General features: G+C 39.8%; 1 protein-coding gene across 1 annotated transcript in view; it reads right to left on the reverse strand.

Moving 5' to 3' along the window:
• nord overlaps positions 1 to 27,020 on the reverse strand; it is a 149,126-nt gene that overhangs the window by 20,812 nt on the left and 101,294 nt on the right. Inside the window, exons 2-5 of the mRNA XM_068226525.1 lie at positions 10,886 to 10,993; positions 9,544 to 9,575; positions 5,111 to 5,330; positions 2,335 to 2,590 (exon numbers count right to left, since the gene is read on the reverse strand). Of these exons, the coding sequence (XP_068082626.1) occupies positions 2,335 to 2,590; positions 5,111 to 5,330; positions 9,544 to 9,575; positions 10,886 to 10,993 (616 nt within the window). The remainder of the gene's footprint in view (positions 1 to 2,334; positions 2,591 to 5,110; positions 5,331 to 9,543; positions 9,576 to 10,885; positions 10,994 to 27,020) is intronic.

The following is a 27,020-nucleotide window of genomic DNA, read 5'->3' on the forward strand; positions in this document are numbered from 1 at the left end:
CAGAGACGCCGATTTGCGGCAATTTAGTCCCGAAGGAGTTCTTTTACATGCCAGTAAAAATCTACCGGAACGAGGCTGTCGTATTTGAGCAGCTTCAAATACCACCGGACTGAGCCAGGGTCGAACCTGTCAAGTTGGGACCAGAATATCAACGCCTCAACCGTCTGAGCCACTCAGCTCGGAAAGTATCAAGTTGTTGATATGTACTTGCTCTCTCGTCTTCTAAGCTCCATAACACATCTATGATTCTGTGTATTTTTCGTGTAGCGGACAAAATGTTTCAGTGTATGTAAGTCCAGTATGTATACGTTTCTGATTAAAGCAGTGGCGTATGCTGGTATCAAGACGTGGGCTACCACCAGACTTAGGTTACCCCTTTTCAATAATTGGTTTAGGGAACATCAAGCCTTAAGCATTTTGAGCTGCATCCAACAGCCAACGGAGCTGCCCGCTGTGTTGTCAAGGCTGCTTCACAAACTACTGCCCTGGACTCTGCTACCGCCAATACTCAACACCTAATCAATCGAGTTTGCAGCCTAAGGTTTAGCAAATTGAAGTCCAGCTTTGAGGCTAAATGGATAGAATGCTTGCCTTTGGTCCGACGGCCCCGGTTCAATTTTCAGAATCAACCCCCTCATACTGTTAATTCCCCTGGCTTGGGAACTGGGTGTTTATGATGTCTTCGCCATTCATTTTGTCCTTATTAGGTCACCACCAAGCCTATGTAGATGCCATGCACCATTATTATTATTATTATTATTATTATTATTATTATTATTATTATTATTATTATTATTATTACATCATTATCATCATCATCATAATCGTTAAATAACAATGTTGAATTTTACAGCGGTCGTACCCTTCGTGCAATGGTTAATTATCTTCCTCGGAAGATCAGAGGTGGTGTCCGACCCATGATCACGGGTTCGATTCCAACCAACAAAAGAGAACACTAAACTTGAAAGATTGCGTTTCATTTTAGCAGATCTACCAATAAAAAGAAAACTATATTACTCCTATAACAGCAGCCCTGCAGTGTCTTCCTACAAGGATGTAAAAGTAAACGGGAGTGAAATACCAGCACTCCGTTATCTACATATTTAAGACAGAAGGATGAGGTGAGGAAGTATATACGATGAGTAACGCATGGTGATAGCAGTGGCGATCTGACGGACCGAAGCCCAGCACAGCTATCCTCCGCGGTCCCCGCGCCTGTAGGCAGACAGCAGCAAGCCGCGTGAGGCGAGTCGATGGGAAAGGACGAGTGTCTGGGCTGCAATATCGGTCTCCGAAGCCTTGTTCTCAGAAATACGTGCGACGTGTTTTCTCATTGCTTTCAAGGTTTGCAAATGGAACAATGTGTCAGATGCTTACAATATAATGTGCTTTAGATTTCCATCGCTCGCATTTGAGGTTTGGGCTTTACTGATAGCCTTGGTAGCCCTCAGTATACGCCACTGGATTAAAGGAAGACTATTTGAAGAAGTGTCAGTGACAGAATGTAACAAAAGTTAAAATGAACCAATTCCAAGCTAAATTCAGTGAAATCTGTATAGAAGGGAGCAAGATGGGCCGATATTATTCGAGAGACTCCTGTCAGTTGAGCAGAAAACGCCCAGTGTGGTTGTGTTCACTACACGTCACTGCTGCTTCAGCTGTCATTTCTACTAACCACATTGTGTGATGTTTCATCACACACCAAGCCATGTAGTTCTCTACCACCTCTTGGCCCCCCCATAGTCTATTCTTCCAATATCGATAGCTGTTTTAATCCCCTGTGGGTGGGGGTATAGGATAACATCCACCTGTCGTGAGAGGTGACTAAAAGGAGGAACATGGGCTCTGAATTTTGGGGCGCAAGTTGGCAACCACGATTTCCCTAGCCGAGTCTGTTATTGCTTGTACTTACTTGTATCATGCTCCTCGCCCTCATCTTTCCTATTCGACCACCCTTTGTCAGCTCTTGTTCTTTTCCTACGCCGACGGTGTTACATTTAGGAAGCCTAGAAAGTCTTTCACTTTCATGCCCTTCGTTGCGTTCCTCTTTCTTTTACCGATACCTTTATTTTCAAAGTTTTCCACCTCTTGTATTTTTGTTCATTCCGATTAGTGTTAATAGAGGATGGTTGCCCAGTTGTAAGACAGTAATCATCACCACTACGCGACAGAGTTTGTATCTTTCATTTGAAATTAACATTTCTCGAGTTCTATTGACATCGTAATCATAATCAGAAACACTCCAGCTTTCAGCAGAATTTAACTATTCGCTTCACAAATTCTTAAAGGAATTAAAACACAGTTCCCTGGTGAGAAGGTAGTAGTGATAGTTACCACGATATCCTCGTGTATGGTGCCAGTTCCCGCGCCGCTTCCTCTCCCCAGCCGACTGGCGTTCAGCCGGTCAGCCTTCTGCGCCACCTCCAGCTTCTGGACCACCATCTGTTCGTGAGGGAAGTTGAACCCGGAACGGTTCGAGGCGTCGGGAGGAATGACGCCATAGCGTTCACCTCGCGCCTCACACAGCGTCGAGTAGTAGCGTCTTGTGTTCACCACCAAGCAGTAGTGCATCAAGTGTGGGTCCACCGTACTGGAAGAGACAGTATCATCGATTACAGTTGGGTGATAAACTGTGTTACAGAGGGAAGTTTGGTCCTACAACCTGGAGCAAACAACATCATCTGCAGTATGAAGCAATGTGTATCACCGTCTGTACAGAAAATACCGTAACTTTGAAACTCGTTTCGGGACTTACCTGCAGCCTAGTTAGCTTTATCTCCTTCAAAGTACAACCCTCCCCTACTAGGGCAACACTTTCAATACTGTTCCCACTTATGGAAGCTGTTCTGGTGGCCATTTGGTGGTGTTTTTATTTGGCTATAATTTAGAGTTCAGATTCTGAAGGAGAGTGAATTTTTGGTGGTCAAATAGCATGTTGGTTCGAAGTTGATGTATATGTTAAAATCAGTTTTATTGATCGAATTTAATATCTATTTTTTCTATTAAAGTATTATTATGTAGCATATATACAGGGACATTATTTTATCTATTCAGGGGATTCTCACGCCCTCGGTCGCCTGCGATGCGAGCCTGTCTCCCGCCAAGCACTTTGCCATAATGATGTTCTCGGTGCTACAAGCTTCCCTCTTTTGCAGTCTGCATTAGATCAGTTTAGTCAAGCGTGTTTATTGTTCAATGTGTTGTTCTAATGCCATTTTAATTACGTGAGCCTGTGTATATACTTAATACCTCCATAAAGTACAGGAAATCTTGTGCGAAAACACGCGCTGGACGCATTACGGCAAAGTGATTGGCGGGAGACAGGCTCGCAGCGCAGGTGACTGGGAGAGTCAGAATCCCCTGAATAGATAAAATAATGTCCCTGTATAATATTGATATTATAGGGGAAGTATATTAGCTAACAATAATTTATTGATGTGATGAGATACAGAAAAAGGAGGACATAACATATTTCAAGCGTTGTAGGATTCTTTAATCCACACATATAAGAAAGTCAACTCCGTACGGGCCATGAACGCCCTGGGAAAGGTGGAAGGTAAAGGATTCTACTATCCGTAACCTTAGCACTTGGTGGGCTAGAGTGGTTAGCTCTAAGCCCGGCCACCTTTACCTCCAGGAATTAACCTGGTACTCACTTTTTGTGTAGGCTGAGTGAAACTCAGGGCCAGGTACACCTCCGGAAGTGGAATGTACATATGTATATCGATTGATATGAAACCCTGTGTTACACTGAATGACGTTTTGCTCTATTCTGGGCCACGAGACAGATGAAAACGTACCGTATCCATCACGAAAGAACAGCACGTGGATGGTTGAGTCACCTTCCTAATAATATCCCTGTAACCATCTCAGATGAGCAAACACATTCAAAGTGACGAAACGCTTCGTCAACAACATTCTAAAGGTTAAAATTAAATTTTCCAAAAAAAAAAAATCCATTTTGATACTAACTTTAACAATATTCCACGTATAAAATATATGTCTGTGTTTTAGGGTATAAACCAAAATAACTGTTAGTGTTATCAAGAAAGGAACGCATATATAGGATTTAAAATTAAATTTACGCGAAGAATATCCAGATGCTTCATTATCGGACCTCTAACGGTTTTCAGTAAATTGCACCTTCACAGTGATAAAGGATTTTTGTGTGTGAAAGTGAGGGCACTCACTTATTGAGCGCGGTTTTGCCGGGTAGTTTATCACTCATATACTTTGTTCTTGTCTCCCAAAAAACCGGGAAGCTTCAGTGATATTTAAAAATTACCACCTCTGTACCTACATAATGAATCTTATGTTGCGATTCATCGTCTCAACGGTGCTGTCTTGTCATTTATATCCCATTTACTGCATTAAAATATTCTAAACAGTGTTCTTTGTCACTATGTGAACCGAAAAAGGGAAAAGTAAATCTTATGGAAGTGATACAAACTACATATTAACTAAAGAACCTTGTCATATTGTTTCCTGGTGTGGTTGATTCTGCCACTTATCAATATTTTCATTACAAAACCTAGGCGTAAATTTTCAAAAGTTGTATCCGAAATATTACGATTTAGGCTTACAGGTACTTCAAATTAATTACAACACATTATCTTCAAACACACCAATAATACCTCTCAAATAATCTACAGTGTTTCACTACCAGAGTCTTCTGTGTCGCCTTCTGTATTAACTACTTCGATAACTTCCTCCTTTATCGTTTTGATCGCGCCATTTTTACTGCGGTCGTCGATGATATCTTCTTTCCGCTGCATCCTCGATTCGTGAAAAATATAATGAAAACGCCTTTCAAGTGTTATCTATTGACAGACTTTCTTACTAAATAGTGACATGAACATGTATCTGTATTTGATAAACCTGCAAAAATTGTGTGTAGGGATTTTAAATTATATCTTTTGCTCGAGGCCGCAGAAGTTATGGTCGTAGTCCCTTGAGTATTAGGGTAAAATAGTTATTTATATCAATGGTACAGAGAGAATATTTGTTAAGTTGTAGGGCGGGATCAATGGGAAGCCAAAATAACGTACTTATGGCACAGCCGCATGTTTTATGATAATGCCCGCCCTTAACTGCAGTATGTGGAACATACCTTTGTTCCCAGCGAACGGTCAGACTCTTACGGCGATGTCTCTTCTGGAGTCTCAGTTTGGGCCGATGAGGTTGTGTCAAAGGGTGAGGCCCGCCGGGCTGAAGGCTGGCGTACAGGTGTACGTAGGTCTCTCGCTCTAACGGCGAAACCTGTACCATGTAGAGACCAGGTCGTGCGGAGTTCAGCGTGAAAGTTCGTGTCTCCCGACCGCGGAACTCCTCTAAGACGGGCTCCAGAGTCGCTGAGTTGTCTATCGTGACTGAAACACACAAGATATAAAGTCAATATTAAAGCGTAAAGCAATACACTTACCATAATGCTTCGAAATATTAAGTGGACCTGGATATTAAAAGTGATAAAAATTCACATTTTGGTACTTCAATATTCTGAATAGAGTAAACATACCTAAATACAAAAATATAACATTTGTAAATGTTCCTGCTAGAAAAGTGCGTTCTAAATGCCTATCTAAGTATGGGCCACAACTGCCACTCCCTCTCAGGTGCTAGTTAATATCCCATTTCCAAAGTAGCCTTTTTATATTTTCAGGTACAATTTCCTCACGCAATAACTCTTTCGCTACGGAATTCTCTAGTGCACAGTATCTCTTGGATACGTAATAACATTTGATTTTTTGATAAAAAATATCATCTTGAATCATACGTTAAAGAGGACTTACAAAAGTCATTCTTTACTCTGGCAAACCATTATGTCGTCCCTGGTAGTATGGTATTTTGGACCATTTGCAAATTAAAAACGTTTTTAAGAACAATAATTTTACAAAATTACATTGCATAATACGTTAGAGAGAAAGTTACAAAAGTATTATTTCGTCCCTAGTAGTATGATATTTCTATGATATTTTGAAATTTTGAAAAAAATTATAAAAGCAATAATTTTACGAATTTACATTGCATAATACTTTAGAGAGAACTTTTAAAAGTCATTAATTGTATTGACAAACAATTCTGTAGTTCCTGATGGTATGATATTTTGAACAATTTCGTTCTTTTAAAACTCGAAAACCTCATTTCTTAGAAACAATAATTTTACAAAATTACATTGTATAATTCGTCAGAAAGAAAAAAATTCATTTCTTGGACTGGTAAACAGTTCTGCCGTTCCTGGTGGTATAAAATGATATTTTGCGAAATTTAGAAATTTTGAAAAAATATTTTAGAAACAATTATTTTTGCAAAATTACACTCCATAATACGTTAGAGAGAACTTAAAAAGTCATTTCTTGTTCTGGCAAACAATTCTGTAGTTCCCGGTGGTATGTTATTTCTATTATAGTCTGAAAAATGGGAAATTTGGAAAAATCGTTTCCAGAAACAATGTTTAGAAAATTATAACTCATAATACGTTCGAGAGGACATAAATAGTTTCTTTTACTAGAAAACAACTCTGTTGTCTTTGAAGGTATGATATTTTGAACAATTTAGCAATTTAGAAAAGAATAGAAAACCTATTTTGTTTAGAAACAATAATTTTACAAAATTACATTGCATAATACGTTAGAGAGAATTTAGAAAATTTTTTCTTTGGTACTTCAATATTCTGAATAAAGTAAACATACCTAAATACAAAAATATAACATTTGTAAATGTTCCTGCTAGAAAAGTGCGTTCTAAATGCCTATCTAAGTATGGGTCACAACTGCCACTCCCTCTCAGGTGCGGTATGAAATGATATTTTGCAGAAATTATAAATTTTGAAAAACTCTTTAGAGACAATTATTTTACAAAATTACATTGCAAAACACGTCATCGAGAACTTAAAAAGTCACTCCTTGCTTTGGGAAACCATTCTGTAGTCTCCGGTGGTATTTTATTTCTTTGATAGTTTGAAAAAGATTTGGAATTTTGGAAAAATTCATTTCTTGCACCGGGAAACAATTCTATAGTCCTAAGATATTAAAATATATCTTTTTAGAAACAATAATTTTACTGAGTTATGAGTTCAAATAGTTCCAAATACTATCAAGAGATGTCAGAAGGCCACCATAATCGATGTAGTGCGGAAATGCGACAGCTGCAGTGAGTGGAAGTTAGTGTGAACTCTCAATAATGCGACCTGGCGTGTTGCGCAAAATGCGACCACAGCAGCGAAAGAGGAAATACCTAGATCAATCGAATTCAGTGCATTAAATTACCTAAAAGCTACAAGAAATTCATTAGCTGTTAGCCTGTTAATGTATGTGTGTGTGGCAATACAAAGTAAGTGTGTTTTTCTCTGAAGTATGACGTGAAGAATTTTTAGGGAATAATTTTTTCCTTTTGATCGTCAATTTTAATAGGATGAATTAATTTTTTGGCACACTTGTAAATCTCTATTGTGTTTATAAGGGTTATTAATTTAATGAAAAGGAATTACACTCGAAAGCAGTTGAATTAGAGATAGTGAGGGAATGGCGCTGTGCTCAGCCCGGAGAATGTGTTAGGAGGGCGTTGCATTAAAAAAGCGAGGACATCAGACCTCTTACGTATGTTTAGCAGTTGACTGCAGGATGTGTAAGACACGAGACCTCAGATCATTTAATCGCAGTCAGATTGTCGGTGCCAGACGTATTGGTCACTCCATGTCTGAAGTCGTGCAGGCACAGGGCAGCCATGTACACGCGCGCACAGAAATAGTGTCCCTACATAAACAATCAACACTGCCCCACTCTAGAACTGAAAAGGAGGGGAGGGCGTGAAGGGGTAGTGTTGAAGTCCACTCCCGCACCGAAAAAGAGGGGAAGGGAGTGAAGGGGGTAGTGCTGAAGGCACAGTGTGTGTATTGCTGTACATCACCACTGTGCCTATTTTAATCATAACAAAGTCTTGTAGCGAGCTGTTTAACCTGCAGCACTGCGTTAAGGAAGGAGGTGGGGGGATGCCATGCTTTGTTTATATCGGGACACCATTTGTGTGCACGCGTGTACAGTGTGTTCGTGGATTTGGGATAAACCACCTACACCAGGGTCTACTGTCGTGCTGTATGACGCGTTGATGAAAGCGATCTCTGTCGGTTAGCTCGGATCGTAAGAGTGGACAAACGGAGTCACTCGTTAATTCAATGCGGGCGGAAGCATTTTATGTCTGTACGCGGATCGAAAATGTGGCAAATTAAAACTCATCCAGAATTATCGAACAATAATTATTAACTTGTGTATGTACGTAATATTAATTAATTATCTTGAGTATTGGATGTATTGGATATTATCGAATCTTTTCGTGGCAGCAAGTTAGCGAGAAAAAGGCATAAGAGTCATTCCACACAGAAGTCATTAAGCCAATCAAAGCCCTTATATCAGATAGTGTTGGAGATGGCCAGCCTTTGATTTATCATGTTCTAGTGGAGGTGTTGCCTGTAGTTTCCATTTGTTCCCCTGAATTACTATCTCCTTGTTAATTATGTCAAAATTTTGGTATTAAAAATAGTTAAAAGTACTCTATAAGCTCGGTCCACGTGTCAAAAATGAATGTAAAATTGGTATTTGATTAATATTATATATCAGAATGGTAAGAAGGTCCTGTGTCCAAGCTAGTCTCGTCAATCCCTTCATCAGCTGCTTCATTCTCTGGGGCTTTTGAGTCGCTCTTGCACTGAGAAGACTCACTACTTCTATGTCCATGTTTGCGCTCTTCAAATGAAAAATCACTTTCGTCTACATCCGTAGAGTCCATAATTGAAGCAAGCTATTGCTCACTGACTCTCTGCTTACTAACAATATCGCAAAATAGCCACATAAATCTCAAAAAGCCGGTCTCAAAATTCGCGACGCATTCTTGACTGAACACGATAGCCTCTCACAGCTTGTAGAAACCTAATAGGGGGATAACGCAACTCTGTTCGAGTATTATCCCTTAAGCCAGACCTATAAGTGTCGTTTACTGCCATCTGTTGTATTTCTGGTTACTGCGTCCACCGGTGACGCTCTATCCCTGACCATTTAATATGTTAAATTCCGCTTGTGGGCAACCTGTTTTAGGTTTTAATATATTAAATTCTGACCTCTAAAAGTCTTAATTCATTGTTGGACATGAACGACGTGTGAACAGTCATACTATCCAGAACCATCTCCTCTACACGTGATACAGTACGAAGTATTCCACATGAGCAATGAAACACAGTTATTGGAGGCTTGAAGCATGGGAAAATGTCGCCTGGACAGATGAGTAGAGGTACGAGTTGGAACACGTCGATGGCCAAATACGAGTGCGTTGTCAAACACACGAGGCAATTGATTCCCTCTTGCCAGGCTGCAGTTCCTACCGGTGGTGGTGGAGTTCTCAATTTTCGATAAGGTGACGCCATTTATTCATTAAGTTACTAATTGTATTTGCTAACTTTGTGTAGCCAGTCTGCCCCTGATAAACATCGCCTTGGAAAGGATGAGCCTCACTGCACGCCCCGGCCGAAATGCTGCACACACATGGTCTAATGACCCAAAATCCTTTCAATTTGCGGCCGTGAAAGTCTTAATTGGCAACCATTCAAATGTTTTAACAGAAATAGATGCATTTATACATACAATTTTAGCCAATATTTGCAGAGTAACACTAGAAAACAGACACAGAACTCGTATTGAATAAAGAGTGAAATATGATGTAGACTGACAACTAGAGCCCGGATTTGTAGGCACAAATAGGTTAGAATTAAAACCTACTGAAGCGGTTAGCATTATGAACAAAGTAGGAATTAAACTACTTTCAAAAAGCAAGTAACAAGAAAATATTCTCATTCTTCTAAAAGTACAATATAGTATAAGCAACAAAAATAAAATATAGACCTGAAACAAACTGACTATAAAACTTAACACGATAGACTGACTCTCTCGCCGTAGTTATTAAAGCACAAATGCAAAACTTAATAAAATAAGCCCATAAGATAAAATATCTCAACCAAACTAGTAACTCAAATTACTATAATCGCCAGAAAAAAAATTAAAAGCTATAAAATATATCAAGGACTGAACCACCCATCAATAATCAATAAAAACACGGTGGGATTAAAAATAAAATCATAAATATAAACTTTAATATTGTAGAATTCTAAATGTCTGAAAAAATCATTACCATGTGTACGAATCATGAATAGGCCCTACTAATACAGATAAACCTAACGCCCCCTCACACACTGAAAATGTTAGAAAAACCATACTAAAATAAAGTTCATATTCAAACATGCTTAAATACATAAAAAGTAAGCCAAATAAACTTAATACAATAAACTCCAAATTTAATAATATGGACAGTCAATGTTTACGCTTAGAACAAAAGACTCACACTCCCCAAAAAATACTAAAATCAGTGTAGTTCACCTTGTACTTATTACCATTGTTTTAGTAGTTTAATGAAAACACTGGTCTTGTAAACCAATATTAAGGTATATATTGTAAAACTCAAAGGAAAGAATACTATTTTCATCAATCTCCAAATATTTTTACACTAAACTAACCTCTGAATTGTAAATAAAAGAATCCTTGCCTTTAATTTTCTTAATAGCTTAATTTTCGCTCAAGCCAACCACCCCAATGAAACACGGTTATGCTAAGAGTTTTCATAAACATTAAGGTTACGGCCAGTCAGAACATCTAGAATTTATGTTACTCACGATACATTACGGAAGAAGGGGCTAGACGACACTAGACTAGTTTGTATTCTAACCTATTTTTGCCTAAAACATCTGAATTCTTTTGATTATTTGCGTAATATGGGGAAAATTAATTACTGCAGCAGAATTTGCATTGAGTCATGCATATAAAGGTAGACAAAAAACTTACTTGACTCGGTGTCATTCTTGGGGCGATAGCGCACGGACCAGATTAGGCTGCTGGTACAAGGGGTGACGGTGATGGACAGGGGACCTTCTCGCCTTTTGTTGTAGAAGAAGAACCTGGAACAGACGGGAAGATTCTATTGTTATGTATACCAGTGTTGCAAAAACCGGCCACTAATGGGTTTCACTCTCGTTTTGCCACAAGGTTGTACCCTGAGCTTGAAAGTCAGTCGTCTCGCGGTTAGGTGTAAGACTGGAGTGAGTGGAGGTCCACAAGGCATCATTAATAGCCACTTGTTTTGGTTTCACGCACTAAACAGATCGTGATTTGCTTTTTGATGTATTATTATTAAAATATTATGAAATACTGTCAAAAGATCTTCATATCAGAACTGAACCAATAATTGACAAAAAAATTGGAGAATACCAAGGCGGGTTCAAAAAAGGTAGAACAGATTCTAAACCTAAAAACTATAATACAAGAGAGGGTTACGAAGAATAATGTCGTAGTTTTTGTGGAATTCAAAACTGCATACGATTCAGTTGACAGAGTTTCGATATTGAACATTTTAGAGGAATTTGGAGTTGACACAGAATCAATCAAAACAATTAGCTAGACTCTCACTGAAACGAACTCCAGAGTGAATATTTTTGGGAGTGATCTGAGATGAATTTGAATTTAAGACCGGTGTCAGGCAGGGAAATGGGCTTTACCCGATTCTTTTCAATAGCGCCCTAGAAAAGGTAATAAGAGTATGGGAAGAAAGGCTCAAGAAAGGGGACACCATCACAAGAGAAGAGTAGATTCAAAACCAAAGGCTTGGTGTAAAGTGTTTGGTCTTCGCTGATAACATAGTGGTCCTTTCTGGAAGTATAGATACTGATTTAGGACAAATCAATCTTCTGAAATAAATAGCAGGAAAAGTTGGATTTCAGATATCTTTTGAGAAGACTAAATTCATGACCAATATTAGAGAGTCACCCTCAGCGTTAAAAACAGAGTGCGGGAAAATCAACAAGGTCAATAAATTTAAATTTAAACCACTGAATTCAGGTTGATGGACTGAATAAGGAAGCAAATTGATCAAGAGGAAGAAAACTGGAACTAACATACCATCAATAAGAATAATCTCTCAAGGGAAACTAAAACCAAACACAACAACGCAGTAATTAGACCAAGGAGTCTGTATACCACAGAATGCATGCTCTCTATGAAAATCGGTGAAATAGAAGAGATATAGATAAAAAAGGAAAGTATTGAGAAAAATATGGGGACCATTTAAAACGAAGGAAAGAGCGTTTATTCAGGAGGAATAAAGATATGTTGAAGGACGAAGAAAATAAAAGGATATCAGACACGACCATAGAGAATTACATTTTTTGATCACATAATATGAATGGATAACAGCGGACTGAGAAAACGAGTGCTTAACCATGTTTACAATAGCAAAAATGGCAACCAGTGGATACAAGGAGTAAAAAAAAAAAAAAAAAAAAAAAAAAATTGATTGAGATTGGAATAACAGAAGATAAAATACAAGACAGAACAACTTTCAGAAGATTGATACGAACTTTCAGTGGTTTCCAGACGAAGGAGAACAGGACAGGTATTAACATATGGACACAAGAGGGGAGGAGATACCAAAGTGAAATAATGAAGAAATATCGGAAGTCAAGAAAAGAAGGCGTCAAGTAACCAGGGTTTCTTTCCATGGCCCTTACCATGGCCAAAATCGATAATAATAATAATAATAATAATAATAATAATAACAGAAGAATCATAAAATGTTTGGATGACCTGACAATACTTAGTAACAGTAGACAAGAAGCAAAAGAAGCACTGGACTACTTTATGAAATTTCTATCAGAGTAGGTCTACAGATTACATGGGAAAACACAGTATATGGAAAGAAAGTATAACAATACACAATCCGTGTACATAAAATAGGCAAAGATCACAAGAGTAGAAAAATTCAAGTATCTAAGGGAATATATACAAATAAGAGGATCAAATAAGGCATCCAACGCAGACAGAACAGACAAACTTCAAAAAGCGTACAAATTCACATGGACACACTACAATAAAAGAAACATATCAAGGTAGAAAATCTGTCATGTCTTGAGAGCTTCCCAGGAGATGACTCTAGTATGGGGGCAGACATTGTCCTGATAAAACATCCAGTTTTTATTTTTTATTTAGAATTTGCTTTACGTCGCACCGACACAGATAACATCCAGTTGCAACGGTCAGCATCAGAGGGACAACCATTGGATTGAGAACTCTGTGCCTCAATAATCACGGCGATTTCGCGCGGAAGTCAATACCTTCTCAGACTGAAATGACTGGTGCTGGCCTAGTGTAGGTCCACCTCTCAACGAGATTGATGTGGGCTCTCCCTCCAGTACTTCGTTGGACACTATTACGACTATCACTGAGTCCAAGGTAAAAGTCGGTGCATCGTTGAAGTTGTCCTCGGCTATTTATCAGGCCCAGCGTGACCTTTCCCGACACCAGGACAGCATCTCACACCGATGTTTTTGGGTTAGTGAACACTAGATCGAAGGTTATCTGAGTAGTATAATTGGATGGTTCGGGCGCCGCCTCCGCCTCAGGGCTCCCAGGGGCCCTCCGCCTCCGCCTCACGGGGGGCCCTCCCAGAGGCCTCCTCCGCCTCCGCCTCCCGAGGGGCCCTCCCAGAGGCCTCCTCCGCCTCCCGCGGGAAATTTGAATTTGTAAACAAAGCCACGTGCTTTTTGACAGCTGTCATCGACAACAACGCATCGCTAACCTCACTGCTGCCATCTTGACGGGCCTAAACCTCAGTGGTACCAACTTAACCTAACTAGCGCGAGATTTGAATTGGTAAACAAATCCACGTGTTTTTTGACAGCCACGTGCTTTTTGACAGACAACAACGCATCGCCAACCTCAGTACTGCCATCTTGATAGGCCTAAACCTCAGTAGTACCGACTTAACCTAACTAGCGCGAGATTTGAATAGGTAAACAAATCCACGTGCTTTTTTGACAGCTGTCATTCGCCATCTTTAAACCACAGAGCACTGTGCTGCCCTCTTTATCACAGTAGCTGCAAATTCGTCACCTATCATCCTCAGTGCTGCCATCTTAACGGGCCTAAACCTTAGTGCTACCAACTTAACCTCACTAGCGCGAGATTTGAATCGGTAAACAAATCCACGTGCTTTTTTGACAGCTGTACGTAATAGTAATATATATATATATATATATTAAACGAAACAAGAGGCAACGGTTAGTTTATGATTTGCTCTTGACTAGTAAAGTCGTGTACAGCATGGTGAAACAACGATATCCAAACGACATGAAGAAGAAGAAGAAAGTAAAAACTGTTGGATGGAAAGATGTTATAAAGGCTGCGCAAAAAGCTATTCGAGGGGAATACAATCCTCGTGTAGCTATTACTAAAGCGTTACGCGCTGTTGCTCAGACATTTGTCCAGAACATGAAATGATTCGGCAATTCTCCCCTGCACAGTTGTACAGAGGGTTCGTCCTCTTTCAGGTCTCCGCGTCTGTGCCCGTTCGTTTCACCACTGTGGCCATACACGTTGTGGTCAACACGTTCACCTACATCCCACACAGATGATCTACTCTCACCTAGACCATTTACCCACGGCCTCTCGATCGGTGACAATTATTGATATCCTGCTCGTATCCGCTGGCAAGGCACGTTTAACAACCGAACAGCTCACGTCACTGCATCTTACAGGCTACACGTTAGCTGAGCTCCATGAACAACCAGGTGGCGAGGACCATATCAGCAAGACAACTGGGTTTAAACGAGTATCGTTTACATACCCAGCTGACACCATTCAATGTCTCCAGTATCCAGCTGTTGCAAGTTCCATTTTTCCTAGCTCAAGTAGAGTGGACGAAGAGCTGGAGAGTGATTACTAAACAAATGATTTTTAGGCACTAATACAGGTTGAAGTGTGACAAGGCAATACTTAACGAAATATTGGAGGTAGAGAGGTAATAATTGACACACATGCTTGGCATGGCATGGTGTTTTATTGACACCAAAATTAAGTATATCAAATGACCAAGAGATGGTGTTGGACAGCAACAGGTGAGGTAGGCTACAAATGTTCACACATGCTTGATGCTGCTTGGGGTTTTATTGACACCAACAACGAGTGCACAAAATGACCAACAGATGGCGCTGGACAGCACCAGTGATGTCGCATGAGACCCGTGTACGGTATAAAAGGAGCTCTCGTTAGAGAGGGCGTCAAATGCGCCTATAATCGCGACATGTAATGCTTGGTCTCCCCGGTCCCCTGACCTCAATTGGTTGAGGGTTTACCTGAAGTCGCATGTCTACCGCGATCGTCAGTCCTCATTAGGGATGCTAAAAGCCAACATCCTACGGCAATTTCTCACCATACCTATGGATATGCTGTGCAGTGGTGTTCACAACATTCTGCCTGGACTACAGGTAACGGTATTGTTGATGTCGACATACTGAACACGTGTTATAAATATGATCGTTTTTACTATAGCTCGATTGTTATGCTAATTATTGCTTATGTATCGTATCAAGCACCATCTGTTGGTCATGTTGTGTACTTCACTTTGGTGTCAATAAAACCCCATATCATGCCAGTCATGTATGTCAATTATCACCTCTCTACCTCCACCTACATATGCCTTGGCAGGCGAGATGTAGTGTTTACAGTGCACTATGTCTTAGTGAGGCAAGGCTGCAGTTTGTCCCCTCTCCTTTTCAATGTTTACATAGAACAGGCAGTAAAGGAAATCAAAGAGAAATTTGGAAAGGGAATCACAGTCCAAGGAGAGGAAATCAAAACCTTGAGATTTGCCGATGATATTGTTATTTTATCTGAGACTGCAGAAGATCTCGAGAAGTTGCTGAATGGTATGGATGAAGTCTTGGATAAGGAGAACAAGATGAAAATAAATAAGTCCAAAACAAAAGTAATGGAGTGCAGTCGAACGAAGGCAGGTGATGCAGGAAATATTAGATTAGGAAATGAAGTCTTAAAAGGAAGTAGATGAATATTGTTACTTGGGTAGTAAAATAACTAACGATGGCAGAAGTAAGGAGGAAATAAAATGTAGACTAGCACAAGCAAGGAAGAGCTTTCTTAAGAAAAGAACTTTGCTCACTTCAAACATTGATATCGGAATTAGAAAGATGTTTTTGAAGACTTTCGTGTGGAGCGTGGCATTGTATGGAAGTGAAACATGGACGATAACTAGCTCAGAAAGAAAGAGAATAGAAGCTTTTGAAATGTGGTGTTACAGAAGAATGCTGAAGGTGAGATGGATAGATCGAATCACGAATGAAGAGATACTGAATCGAATTGGCGAGAGGAGATCGATTTGGCTAAATGTGACGAGAAGAAGAGATAGAATGATAGGACACATCTTAAGACACCCAGGACTTGTTCAGTTGGTTTTTGAAGGAAGTGTAGGTGGTAAGAACGCTAGGGGTAGACCAAGGTATGAATATGACAAGCAGATTAGAGCAGATGTAGGATGCAATAGTTACGTAGAAATGAAAAGGTTAGCACAGGATAGGGTGGCATGGAGAACTGCATCAAACCAGTCTATGGACTGATGACTCAAACAACAACACATGTCTTCTGGTATAGACTAGAATACATTTGTTACTTTCATTGACCTGTCTCAGTCTCATTCTTGGTTTTGACAATATGAAAATGACGGAGATATGAGCTATACTAGTAAAACCATTCCTTATGCAGCCAGTTCCTGTTATGAATGGTGTGAAAATATCGCTCATAGGGTAGACTGGTGCATGCATTTCGATGGGCTTGGTAGACTGATATGTGTGCATCATCCGGCCTGGTGAGGAAAGCAACGGGAAACTACATCACTCCTCATTTCCCTATTACGCCTTTTCAGTGATGCTTAAGCCATCTATGACAGCTTTTGACATAGCTATGGAGGATCAAACCAGCCTCCGGGTTGAATACCCAACACACAAACATACATACACCTCCAATATTCCGTGAAGTATTGCCTCATCAAATGTTAACGAAATTTTGGGTCACCCTGTATGTTAGAATGTAATCGTATTTGAACAAGCCTCAATAGTCTTCTAGCCGCTCTACGGCCTTTTTGGTGAGTTGCATACATTTTAGGGGTTCTGATAGATAGTTCATACCATTAATGTTCATGCAAATCTCACTGCAGAACAGTTGCGCGGGTAGAAAACTCTTGCGCCTTAGTTAAATACGTTTGCATTCTAACTTACTAGCGCCTAAAATGCCTTTCCCTAGCGATTACATTCAATTTGTGCTTCTTGTACCTCTGAGCACCACAAAGAATCATTTAGCGCCTGGTAAAATTTACATTTGAAAATATTCCTTGACACCAGCAAATTTTATTCACCGACATCTACCTTCAAAAGGCAACATGCTTGTTAAAGTTTAAAAATAATGTACATTATTACTGCTGGTCCATGTTATTTTGTTAAACGCTTTCCCGTACGTTTAAGGAACTTGTCGGCTGAATTTCTTTGTGAAAATGGCCCGTGATGCTTATGAATAGTTTAACGCACGTCCAAAATAAATGAGGGCCTTTAGTAAGAGCCGAAAGCTGATCGTCATTATAATGAATTGCAGAGGTGAATGAATAAATTCAGCACACGGTATTTTATCCTGTGCGTAGATCCCTCGGTGGATGATCTCCGGTTCTGAAGATAGTGGGTTACAGCTCGGCAGAGGTAATCGGATTTTTGAAGGGTGGAAAGAGTCCATTTGGTTTGATTCCCGACCTGATTAAATCCTCAGGTTCGGGGACGTGGGTTTTATGTTCGTCCTAACCTACCTCTCTTCATATGCATACAGCACTCGACGAACATCCACAGAAACTTGCAACAGTGAATGGATTCCTCCGCATCGGATTGGCATCAGGAAGGGTATCCGCCCGTAAAACTGGCCCAAATCCATATTAAATACCGATCGAAAGAAATTGGGCTGAAGAATAAGAGGAACATTAATAATAATAATAATAATAATAATAATAATAATAATAATAATAATAATAAGTCTATTAAGTCTTCAACCGGAAGGCTGGATTAGTCCTCAAATCACACCGCCCCAGGGTATGTGGTTACGGACAGTGTTGCCAGTTCTATAAATAAGATATCGGTAGATCGTACGTAAAAAAATCAGGAGTTTTAATGAAAAATTCGGTAGTTTCTCTAGCACTGAAATTTCATAATATAACTAAATTAAAGAATGCAATAGTCATGTGAAGTTATTATGAGAAAAATATACATATTCACTCATCTTTACTCTCTGGCCAATCTATGCTTATGCTTCTTCTTCTGCTTCTTTCTCCCTACTCTTCCTGTAGACGTCTTTATTCATCAGGCGTAGACATTGTGTGCCAATTTTGAAGTCGTAGCAAGATGCAGATTTTGTATTCCTTTTTGAATGCAATGTCCGGAGATCGTTTGAGTGCTCAGTCTATTTCTGGTTTTTGTTTTCATTCGATTGATAACAGAAACAATCCTTTCAACACTGGCAGATGAATGGGGCAAACACAAGAGTGACAACATCAGGATTGATAACTTAGGAAACATTTGTGATCCATCTTCCATTTTTACGTTACATACTGCATTTCAAAATTATATTGTATCTGTACTGTCAAAATTCACGTCCGTATTTCTTAATACCCGCCACTCAGTGTCAAGATCCCGAATTAAAATTTCAACACGCAGCTATAAATGGTCTGATCGACTGAATGGACTCACTCCCTTAACATCCGGATCTGATTATATGCGAGTTGAGGATTTCCCTTCGAATGATGCAACGAAGCGTGAGTTTTGCTTGCATAATTCCAGCTTAAAATGAGTGCGGGGAAGTACCTAACGAATGATGTAATCGATAAATCGTCACACAGTGAGACAAGGAAATAATTTTTCAGTACAAATACATTATGTACCATTTATCATTATCATTAATTTTTCTTAAATTTGGATTGGAAGAAAATTCGGGAGATTTTTTGTTTTTTCGGGGTTTTTGGTGTGTTACAACAAAATCTGGAGATCTTCTGAAATTTCGGGAGACCTGGCAACAGTGGTTACAGGGAAACCGCAAAATCCGGTACCATAATGAAGCATAATAAGCAAGATGAGGAGTGACATAGTTTGCCATTGTTTTCCTCACTGGGTGAGAAAGTGCTATTGCAATGCGACCGGCGTATGAGTAGCATCTTTCGAAACATCCAGACATCCAGTCGTGCTCCGAATGTCATTAAGCATACCTCAGCAGTGTCCACACTCTCACAGCCGTCGGGCTGAATAGTTCGGACTGTAGAGCGCTGGCCTTCTGAGCCCATATTCACAGGTTCGATCCTGCCTCAGTCCGATTTTATTTGAAGGTTCTCAAATACGGTCAGGCTCGTGTCGGTAGCTTTACTGGCACGTTAAAGAACTCCTTCGGGACAAATTTTCGGAACGTCGGCGTCTCCGAAAACCGTAAAAGTAGTTAGTGGGATGTACAATCAATAACATTTTTTAAATTACTCTCACAGCCTCAAATGAGCCAGACTTCGGTGGAAGCTGCATTTTGTTCTGTTTTTTCTTTGAACTTTCCCAGTACGTGCATAATATTTGGTGGTGCTCTTTTGAGAATTCAGCCAGCCTCTGATTTGTTTACTTAACTGTTTATAAAAAGTTGAGCGGTAGAGAACGAAAATCAAGTGACGAAACCTCTGGCACTTCCCTCGCTATTCCCGTCAACCATTCTTCAATGTATAATAGATCCTTCGTTTTGGTTGGGTCACGTCTTTGGAATTCCTTTATGCAGAGATTACCTGGTGAATACCACCTGTTGCTTCGTGTGATTAATGACGTATGATAGGTTTTGTGATCGTGATATGTAGACTAGTAACATTGCCATTTTAATGTACACCTGAAGAACACTGTTGTTTCATATATTTAATATTATATTATTATTGTGTAAATTTACATGATATTTAATTTTTAATTCATGTAGATCTCTGTTGATTGCCATATTTGTATTTCTGTTACTTTATTATGTATTGTGTTCTTTTTTTACATTGGCTTATATTTTTTCAGTTTGCATGTTACTTGTTCTTCATTGTGACGTGCCTCCATCTTCAGATTCCAGATTCCATTTTAGTTTTCCTTCTTTCTTCATTGAACGTTCTCCAAATCTGTTATTTAGCATAGTTATCTTTGATTCTATAATAATAAATATTGATTTTGTTTTTTAAGCCCTACCGAGCTCGATGGCTACAGTCGCTTAAGTGCGGCCAGTATCCAGTATTCGGGAGATAATAGGTTCGAACCCCACTGTCGGCAGCCCTGAAAATGGTTTTCTGTGGTTTCCCACTTTCACACCACGCAAATGCTGGGGCTGTACCTTAATTAAGGCCACGGCCGCTTCCTTCCCACTCCTAGCCCTTCCCTGTCCCATCGTCGCCATAAGACCTATCTGTGTCGGTGCGACGTAAAGCAACTAGCAAAAAAAGAAGTTTTTACGCCCCACTAACTACTTTTGCTGTCTTCCGAAACGCTGACGTGCTGGAATTTAGTCCCACGGGAGTTATTTTACGCGCCAGTAAATCTATCGACACGAGACTGACGTATTTGAGCACCTTCAAATACTACCGGACTGAGCCAGTATGGGTCAGAAGGCCAGCGCCTCAACCTCTGAGTCGCTCAACCAGACGATTTTATAATGGAATAGCACATTTATTTTATATGTGTATTACCTGTAATTTATGTAAGAAAGGGCCACGAGCCCTAACTGCGCCACTGCTAAAATCCAAAATAAATAAATAAAATAATTATTCTTGAGGTAATTGCTGATAAAGCTTTACATTCTCCAGAAAATTACAATAGCATTATTGCCTGCCTTGGATTTTGTATGTTCTGAGGGCATCATAAGTACTGATAAATAATAATGATAATAGTATGGCCTCAGCTACAGTGTGCAGACATTTCAATTTGACGCCATCTGGCTGTCTGCTCGTCTATTTCTACTTTCCGTTTTACTCTAGGCCCACTAGATGGCAGACCGAATAAACCGAAACTCTCTTGGGCGTCTATGACAGAGATTTAATGAATTTTGTTGGGTAAACACCAAATGTGTCACCAGAGATCTTTTACATGCCGACATCATACGACATAGATATCATAGATATAGTCTGACCCTTTGGATGAATGGTCAGCCGCGAGTTCTTCGGTTCACAGGTTTCCGAGTTCGATTTTCGTCCAGGTCGGGGATTTTAATCGCATCTGATTAATTCTTCTGGTTTGGGGACTGAGTGATCGCGCTTGTCTCAACACTCTCCTCTTAATACACAGACAATCCACCACACTACCAAACAGCAAAGAAACACGCAATAGTGATTACGTCACTCCGCATGGGACTGGTGTAAGGAAGGGGAAAATCCTTATATGCGACTCAGTTCGCACCCGCGACCCTACCGCTGTAGGGAAAGCGGTAGAATAAGAATAAGGAGAAGAAAAAGAAGACTTTACTGGTACAGGAAACAGTCGCAAAGTAAGTGACGTTACCATAATAATATGACATTAATATCCTATCCACTAGTAACCGGTTCTACTAGGAAGTAGGCTACACTGTATTCATCACTGATTGAAATATTGTAGCCATCACTTGATATTCAGTACAAAAGACGTTCTCTTCGCTCATTGTCTGGCATTTGCTGATGAGGTAGACTTATAGAAATTAAGTTGTTGAAGAGATTTAAATTCCTGGAGGTCCTTGTATTTTGTAGCCCTTTCAGCTCCACCCAGTTGAGAGAAATGCTCCTGACTGTCTGCCTGACACATATTTTAATGCGTTAGCTCTTCTGAAGACTAAGTCCTCATTCGAAGCTCATTGACGGAATACGATTTTTTAAAATATTGCTTTCATAGCGTCATCTCACCATCAGGAATGAAGACATTATGAACTATTTGTATAAAGCTTTTACGTTTTTACCATGCGATGTAAAAAAAGAAACAATCCATGAGATCACTTGCCTGATATTTTTTCCAAATATAGCCTGTATCGATCAGTGTGGGCCGTTACAATATGGACATAACTCATTTTGTGGTAACTAGAGCCCGGATTCCCATGCACTATCAAATCTCAAAATATGCATGCATTCATGCACTATCATATATCAAAACATGCACGATAAACTGGAAATATGCACAATCAAAATTCACTTCCTTTTGAAACATTTGTACAACTAATTTCTCCAAATTGCCTTGATTTAAGCTCGTCCGTTTATCTGTCAGCACATCCTTAAGCACAGAAGTTCTACGTCACAAGAAGTGACAGTGCATAATTAATTGAAGACATTTGGGACAAAGTGAGGTCAAATTGTACGTCTTTTGCATTTTAACTACAATACGTCTTATATAAGCTTGACAAATCAAAATCAGGATTTGAACGGACCACTTTTTTCAACTTATATCTAGCTGCCGCAGCTATACTTCTCCGTGCGATGATGGCAAACACATTTGAATCTCCTCAATTGCCTGCTGCGATAACAAAGTGACGAGTGAGATTTCCCGGTAGGAAAATCCAGGATAACAGCAGAAGAGAGTTCAGTGCAAAACCATCTGCTAGCTCAGTAACGCGGCGTCACAGAAATGCGGTACAAGTTTTATTTTGTTCGTCTAACATAGACGAAAAAATGAGCCGTCATTGAGTAATGCACAATTTATGGTTCGATTTATAACAATGTATAACTGGGACAATTTAATCCCAAGAATTACACAGATGGACGTGCGGCCTTCCGGCATAATTGGATTATGTACTAATTTTGGTTGTCATGTAGGATGCCAGGAATACATTCTCTCCGTTTCTCAGTAATAAATATTCTGTATAACGTGAAAAAAAAGGCCCCAAATTCTGCAAACGAACATTCCTAAAAGGTACTATCATGCAAGTTAGCAGTATATATGCGCCAAAGTCACAGGAAATTTCATTTTATGCAATATTAAATGTCCAAATGTTCGCTATTAAATCCAAAATCTTCAAAATATGCATTATGCACGAATTTTGTCCTAAAAAGGCCAAAACATGCAAAAATACACGGAAAATGAACGGTTATTTGGAATCGTTAAGCCATAAAACGAATATTTGCAAAGTTTGAGAATTGTAACCAGCTTATTTAAAAACATGCATTTGCATGCAAATCCGGGCTCTAGTGATAACTTACATTTCTTGTCCTCGGCCATTTTTGGGATAATAAATGATCATACATATATCTTTCAATAATTGAAACTCAAATTGATAGTGATTCTTTAATTTCCAAGTAACGAATCGTTTTCGTGAGACATGTGTATGAAATATGGAGTCGACAAGTGTAGAATTCAATGCATCTGAAAGGGGAAAATGGCTCAAGGCCTATGAAACTACGATGAATGAATAATCAGTTCTATAGAGTATCATGAGATGAAATGAAATGACCTATGGCTTTTAGTGCCGGGAGATCCCAGGACGGGTTCGGCTCGCCAGGTGCAGGTCTTTTGATTTGACTCCCTTAGGCGACCTGCTCGTAGTGATGAGGATGAAATGATGATGAAGACAGCACATACACCCAGCCCCCGTGTCAGGGAAATTAACCAATGATGGTTAAAATTCCCGACTCTGCCGGGAATCGAACCCGGGACCCCTGTGACCAAAGGACAGCACGCTAACCATTTAGCTATGGAGCCGGACGTGTCATGAGATGAGGCGAGTTTACTAAAAGATGTGTCTCTCAGTCGTGGCCATCCGTCAGTACTGTACATCACAGAGTGCGAAATTACATCAACCATCCGTACTCTGTCAGTCCGCTTCGATAATATGAATCTCAGTTATAGTCATCGATCAGTACTTCACATCACAGCCTGCAAGATCATATCGACTATATGTACTCTACAACTCACATTGATAATACGTCACTCAGTCGCGGCCATCATAAGTAATTCACATTACAGCCTGCACGGCCGCTAGGTAACATAGCGTCAAACATTTTGTATCGCTAATTCCAGATGACCACCAGTCATAAGATATATCTATGTCAACATAGCTGTTTTTGTACATTTTTGATTGATCATTGTGAGTGTGTAAAACTCTTGCTAGTGGCAAGCTACTGTAGTGACTTTACGCCGCACCGACACAGATAGATCTTATGGCGACGATGGGATAGGAAAGACCTAGGAGTTGGAAGTGGCCGTGGACTTAATTAAGGTACAGCCCCAGCATTTGCTTGGTGTGAAAATGGAAAACCATCTACAGGGCTGCCGACAGTGGGATTCGAACCCATTATTCTCCCGGATGCAACCTCACAGCCGCGCACTCCTAACCGCACGGCCAACTCGTCCGGTGTGTAAAACTCTAGTGATATGAATGTTGTCTGGAAGAGTAAATTATCTCCTTTCAACACGAACTCACGAATTTCCCGTTCTTTGAGTTCGCTTTAACGGGGTTTCACTGTGTGTATTAACATGAGCGCGTAAAAGCAGGTGGTGGAAACACAGAGCGGTTGGAGGAATGTGAGAACTAAATTTGAGGTGGTCTGGTTGGCGCGTGGCCTTCAGACCGTCTGCATTTAGCTGAGCGCCCTGCTGTCTGACTGTTCCTCTGTCTGACTGTCCGCACGTAAACAACATGAACTCTATATTCGCAGACGTTATTGTACAAGTTTGACCTCGAAATTTTCGTAAACCTCTTTTTCCACCACTTCAACTTGTACCGTCGTGGTTACAAACTTAAACTAGTGGTAACACTACGGGCTATATTTATTGACTAGCAAATGTACCCGTGCTTCGCTACGGTATTCTGTATTGTGTACGAATATTGAAGTAAATACTGTACATGCAGTAAATAAGATTGTCTTAAAATAGCATGTCTCTTAGCGTTATCCGAGAAACAGCATGGAGAGGTCCCCATACGTTGTTTCCAATGTAAAGTGCTTGTTACGGATTTGTGATGATAACGACAGGCTCACTTGCCTATTGCCATTCACAATTGATTTGGGGAGTTTCCGTTACAATGGCAGCTCCCTTTCCTACTTCCAGACATATTACAAATTGAGGAGTTTTTATTATAACGGCAGGAAACTTCCCTACAACCAGTCAAAATTGAGTTGTGCAGTTATCATTATAATGACAGGCCCCTTTTCCAACTGCCAGCCAGCTTACTGCCAGTCACACCAAGCTGGTGAGTTTCCATCAAAATAGCAGGCCAGTATGCCTAATGCCAGTCACATTTTAGATGGGTACATCTGTTTATAACTGCGGGAACGCTTGCCTACAGCCAAACACAATTGGGTAAGGGGAGTTTTGAACAAAACTGCGTGCTCCCTTGCCTTCTGCAAGTCAAAGAAAGAAATTAATTATTCATTACAATGGTAGGCCTGCCTTATTAATGCCAGTTACACAGGAATTGGAGAAGGATCCCATTCCTACTGCCAGCCATAGTCGGTGTGGGGAGTACTAATTACAATAGCAGACACACCCTTTCTCGATCGCTACAAAATCGACATCAGTGAATATATATAGTTCGACATACGAAAGTATGTGCTTGTTTACAATATTGCAGGCCTTCATTTACAGATTAACTGCTGCTAAACGGTACATCATATCGAAAAAGGTTTGTACCATAAGACGCCTGATTTAGCGGCCTAAATTGCTGGTCTTTTGATATCTCATCTATTCATGGGTCAAATTGAGTTAGAAACGTGGAATAGGGTAAAATTTGTGTAAGATTATCTCACATTGCATTGCTTTTCGGATAATTAAATGACAGCTACATACATAGTATTTGGCTCACATATGGCTACTGGGTGGATCAATTTTCGTGTAGAGTTTGATGATTCTATGTTTACTATAAGTGATGGAAGGTATGAATTATGTATGTGAAAAGTCCAAATTTACTTAACATCGAGAAATAGAGAAAAATCAAAAGTAAAAGGGATAGAAATACGACAAAAAGTTGTAAGACCAAGGTTGTAGATCACTCCAAATTTAACGGGGATTGTGCCATCCGTTATGTGATAATACTTCCCGAAGGTCTGCACCATCATTAAAATTGCCTCCATATTTCGATATTCTTCGGGATAAAAAGGGAAAAATTTAAAGATCTTGGAAGTTTTCCGTCCGTTACAGGCTAAAACGTATCATCTTGCCAAATTTCAATATCCTTCTTCGACTGGCAGATTATGCCGCAATCTGGGTTTTCGGTGAGGAGTGCAAAAATTAGGACTTTCGAGAAACTAAACCAAAAATATGCAGATGGTCATTATTACCCCTTAAACGTGTAGCTGTACGAAAATTTCGCCAAAATAGTCTATGCACAGGCACACAGTCGTTACGATTTTATTCACACAGATAGATAAGGAACCTGCTCCACGTACAACACCTTTTGGGCTATATCCGCTGGACTTAATCTGAAAAACGGACCGTTTATGATATCTCCCTTATTAATCCTCCTGTCGCAAAAATGCACATGAAAAAAGTTTTAGAGATGGAATTCCATCACGTTTGGTCGATTTCCAGTCAGGCTGGTCTTGTACTGTATGTATTGTGTAAGAGTAAAATCACCATTTCGGTTCCCTATAAACCGCCAGTCCATTCCGGGAACATGAAATGTTATTGACGATTAACACCTACCGTTGGACAGGCGGAGTTAATGTAAAGTTTGACTCAAATATCTTCAGTGGTTTTCAATTTGTAAAAAATACTTTGTACACGCACCCGCTCTTGAGTTAAGTCCGGTGGGACTTGTAGGGGAAAACGGTCCGTTAATGATGTCTCCCTTATTAATCCTCGTATTGAAATGATGAACATGAGGAAAAAGGCTTAGGAATTAATTTCCATTAAGGCAGGTAAATTTACATTAAGTTTGGTTGTGTACATCTTTTGGGAATGCAAAATCACGGTTTTGGTTTTGTATAATCCCCCAGTCAATTGGCGGATTTAGAAACAATATTTGCTCTAAAACCTACCAAAGGACAGGTGGATTATAAATATCAAGTTTGGTGGAAATATATCCAGTAGTTTACAAGTTATAGACAAAGAGACACACAAACAAACAGACAAACACCAAAACTGAATATATGCAGATGGTCATTATTAC

This window comes from Anabrus simplex, chromosome 1, assembly GCF_040414725.1.
Source record: "Anabrus simplex isolate iqAnaSimp1 chromosome 1, ASM4041472v1, whole genome shotgun sequence".
Lineage (NCBI taxonomy): Eukaryota > Metazoa > Arthropoda > Insecta > Orthoptera > Tettigoniidae > Anabrus > Anabrus simplex.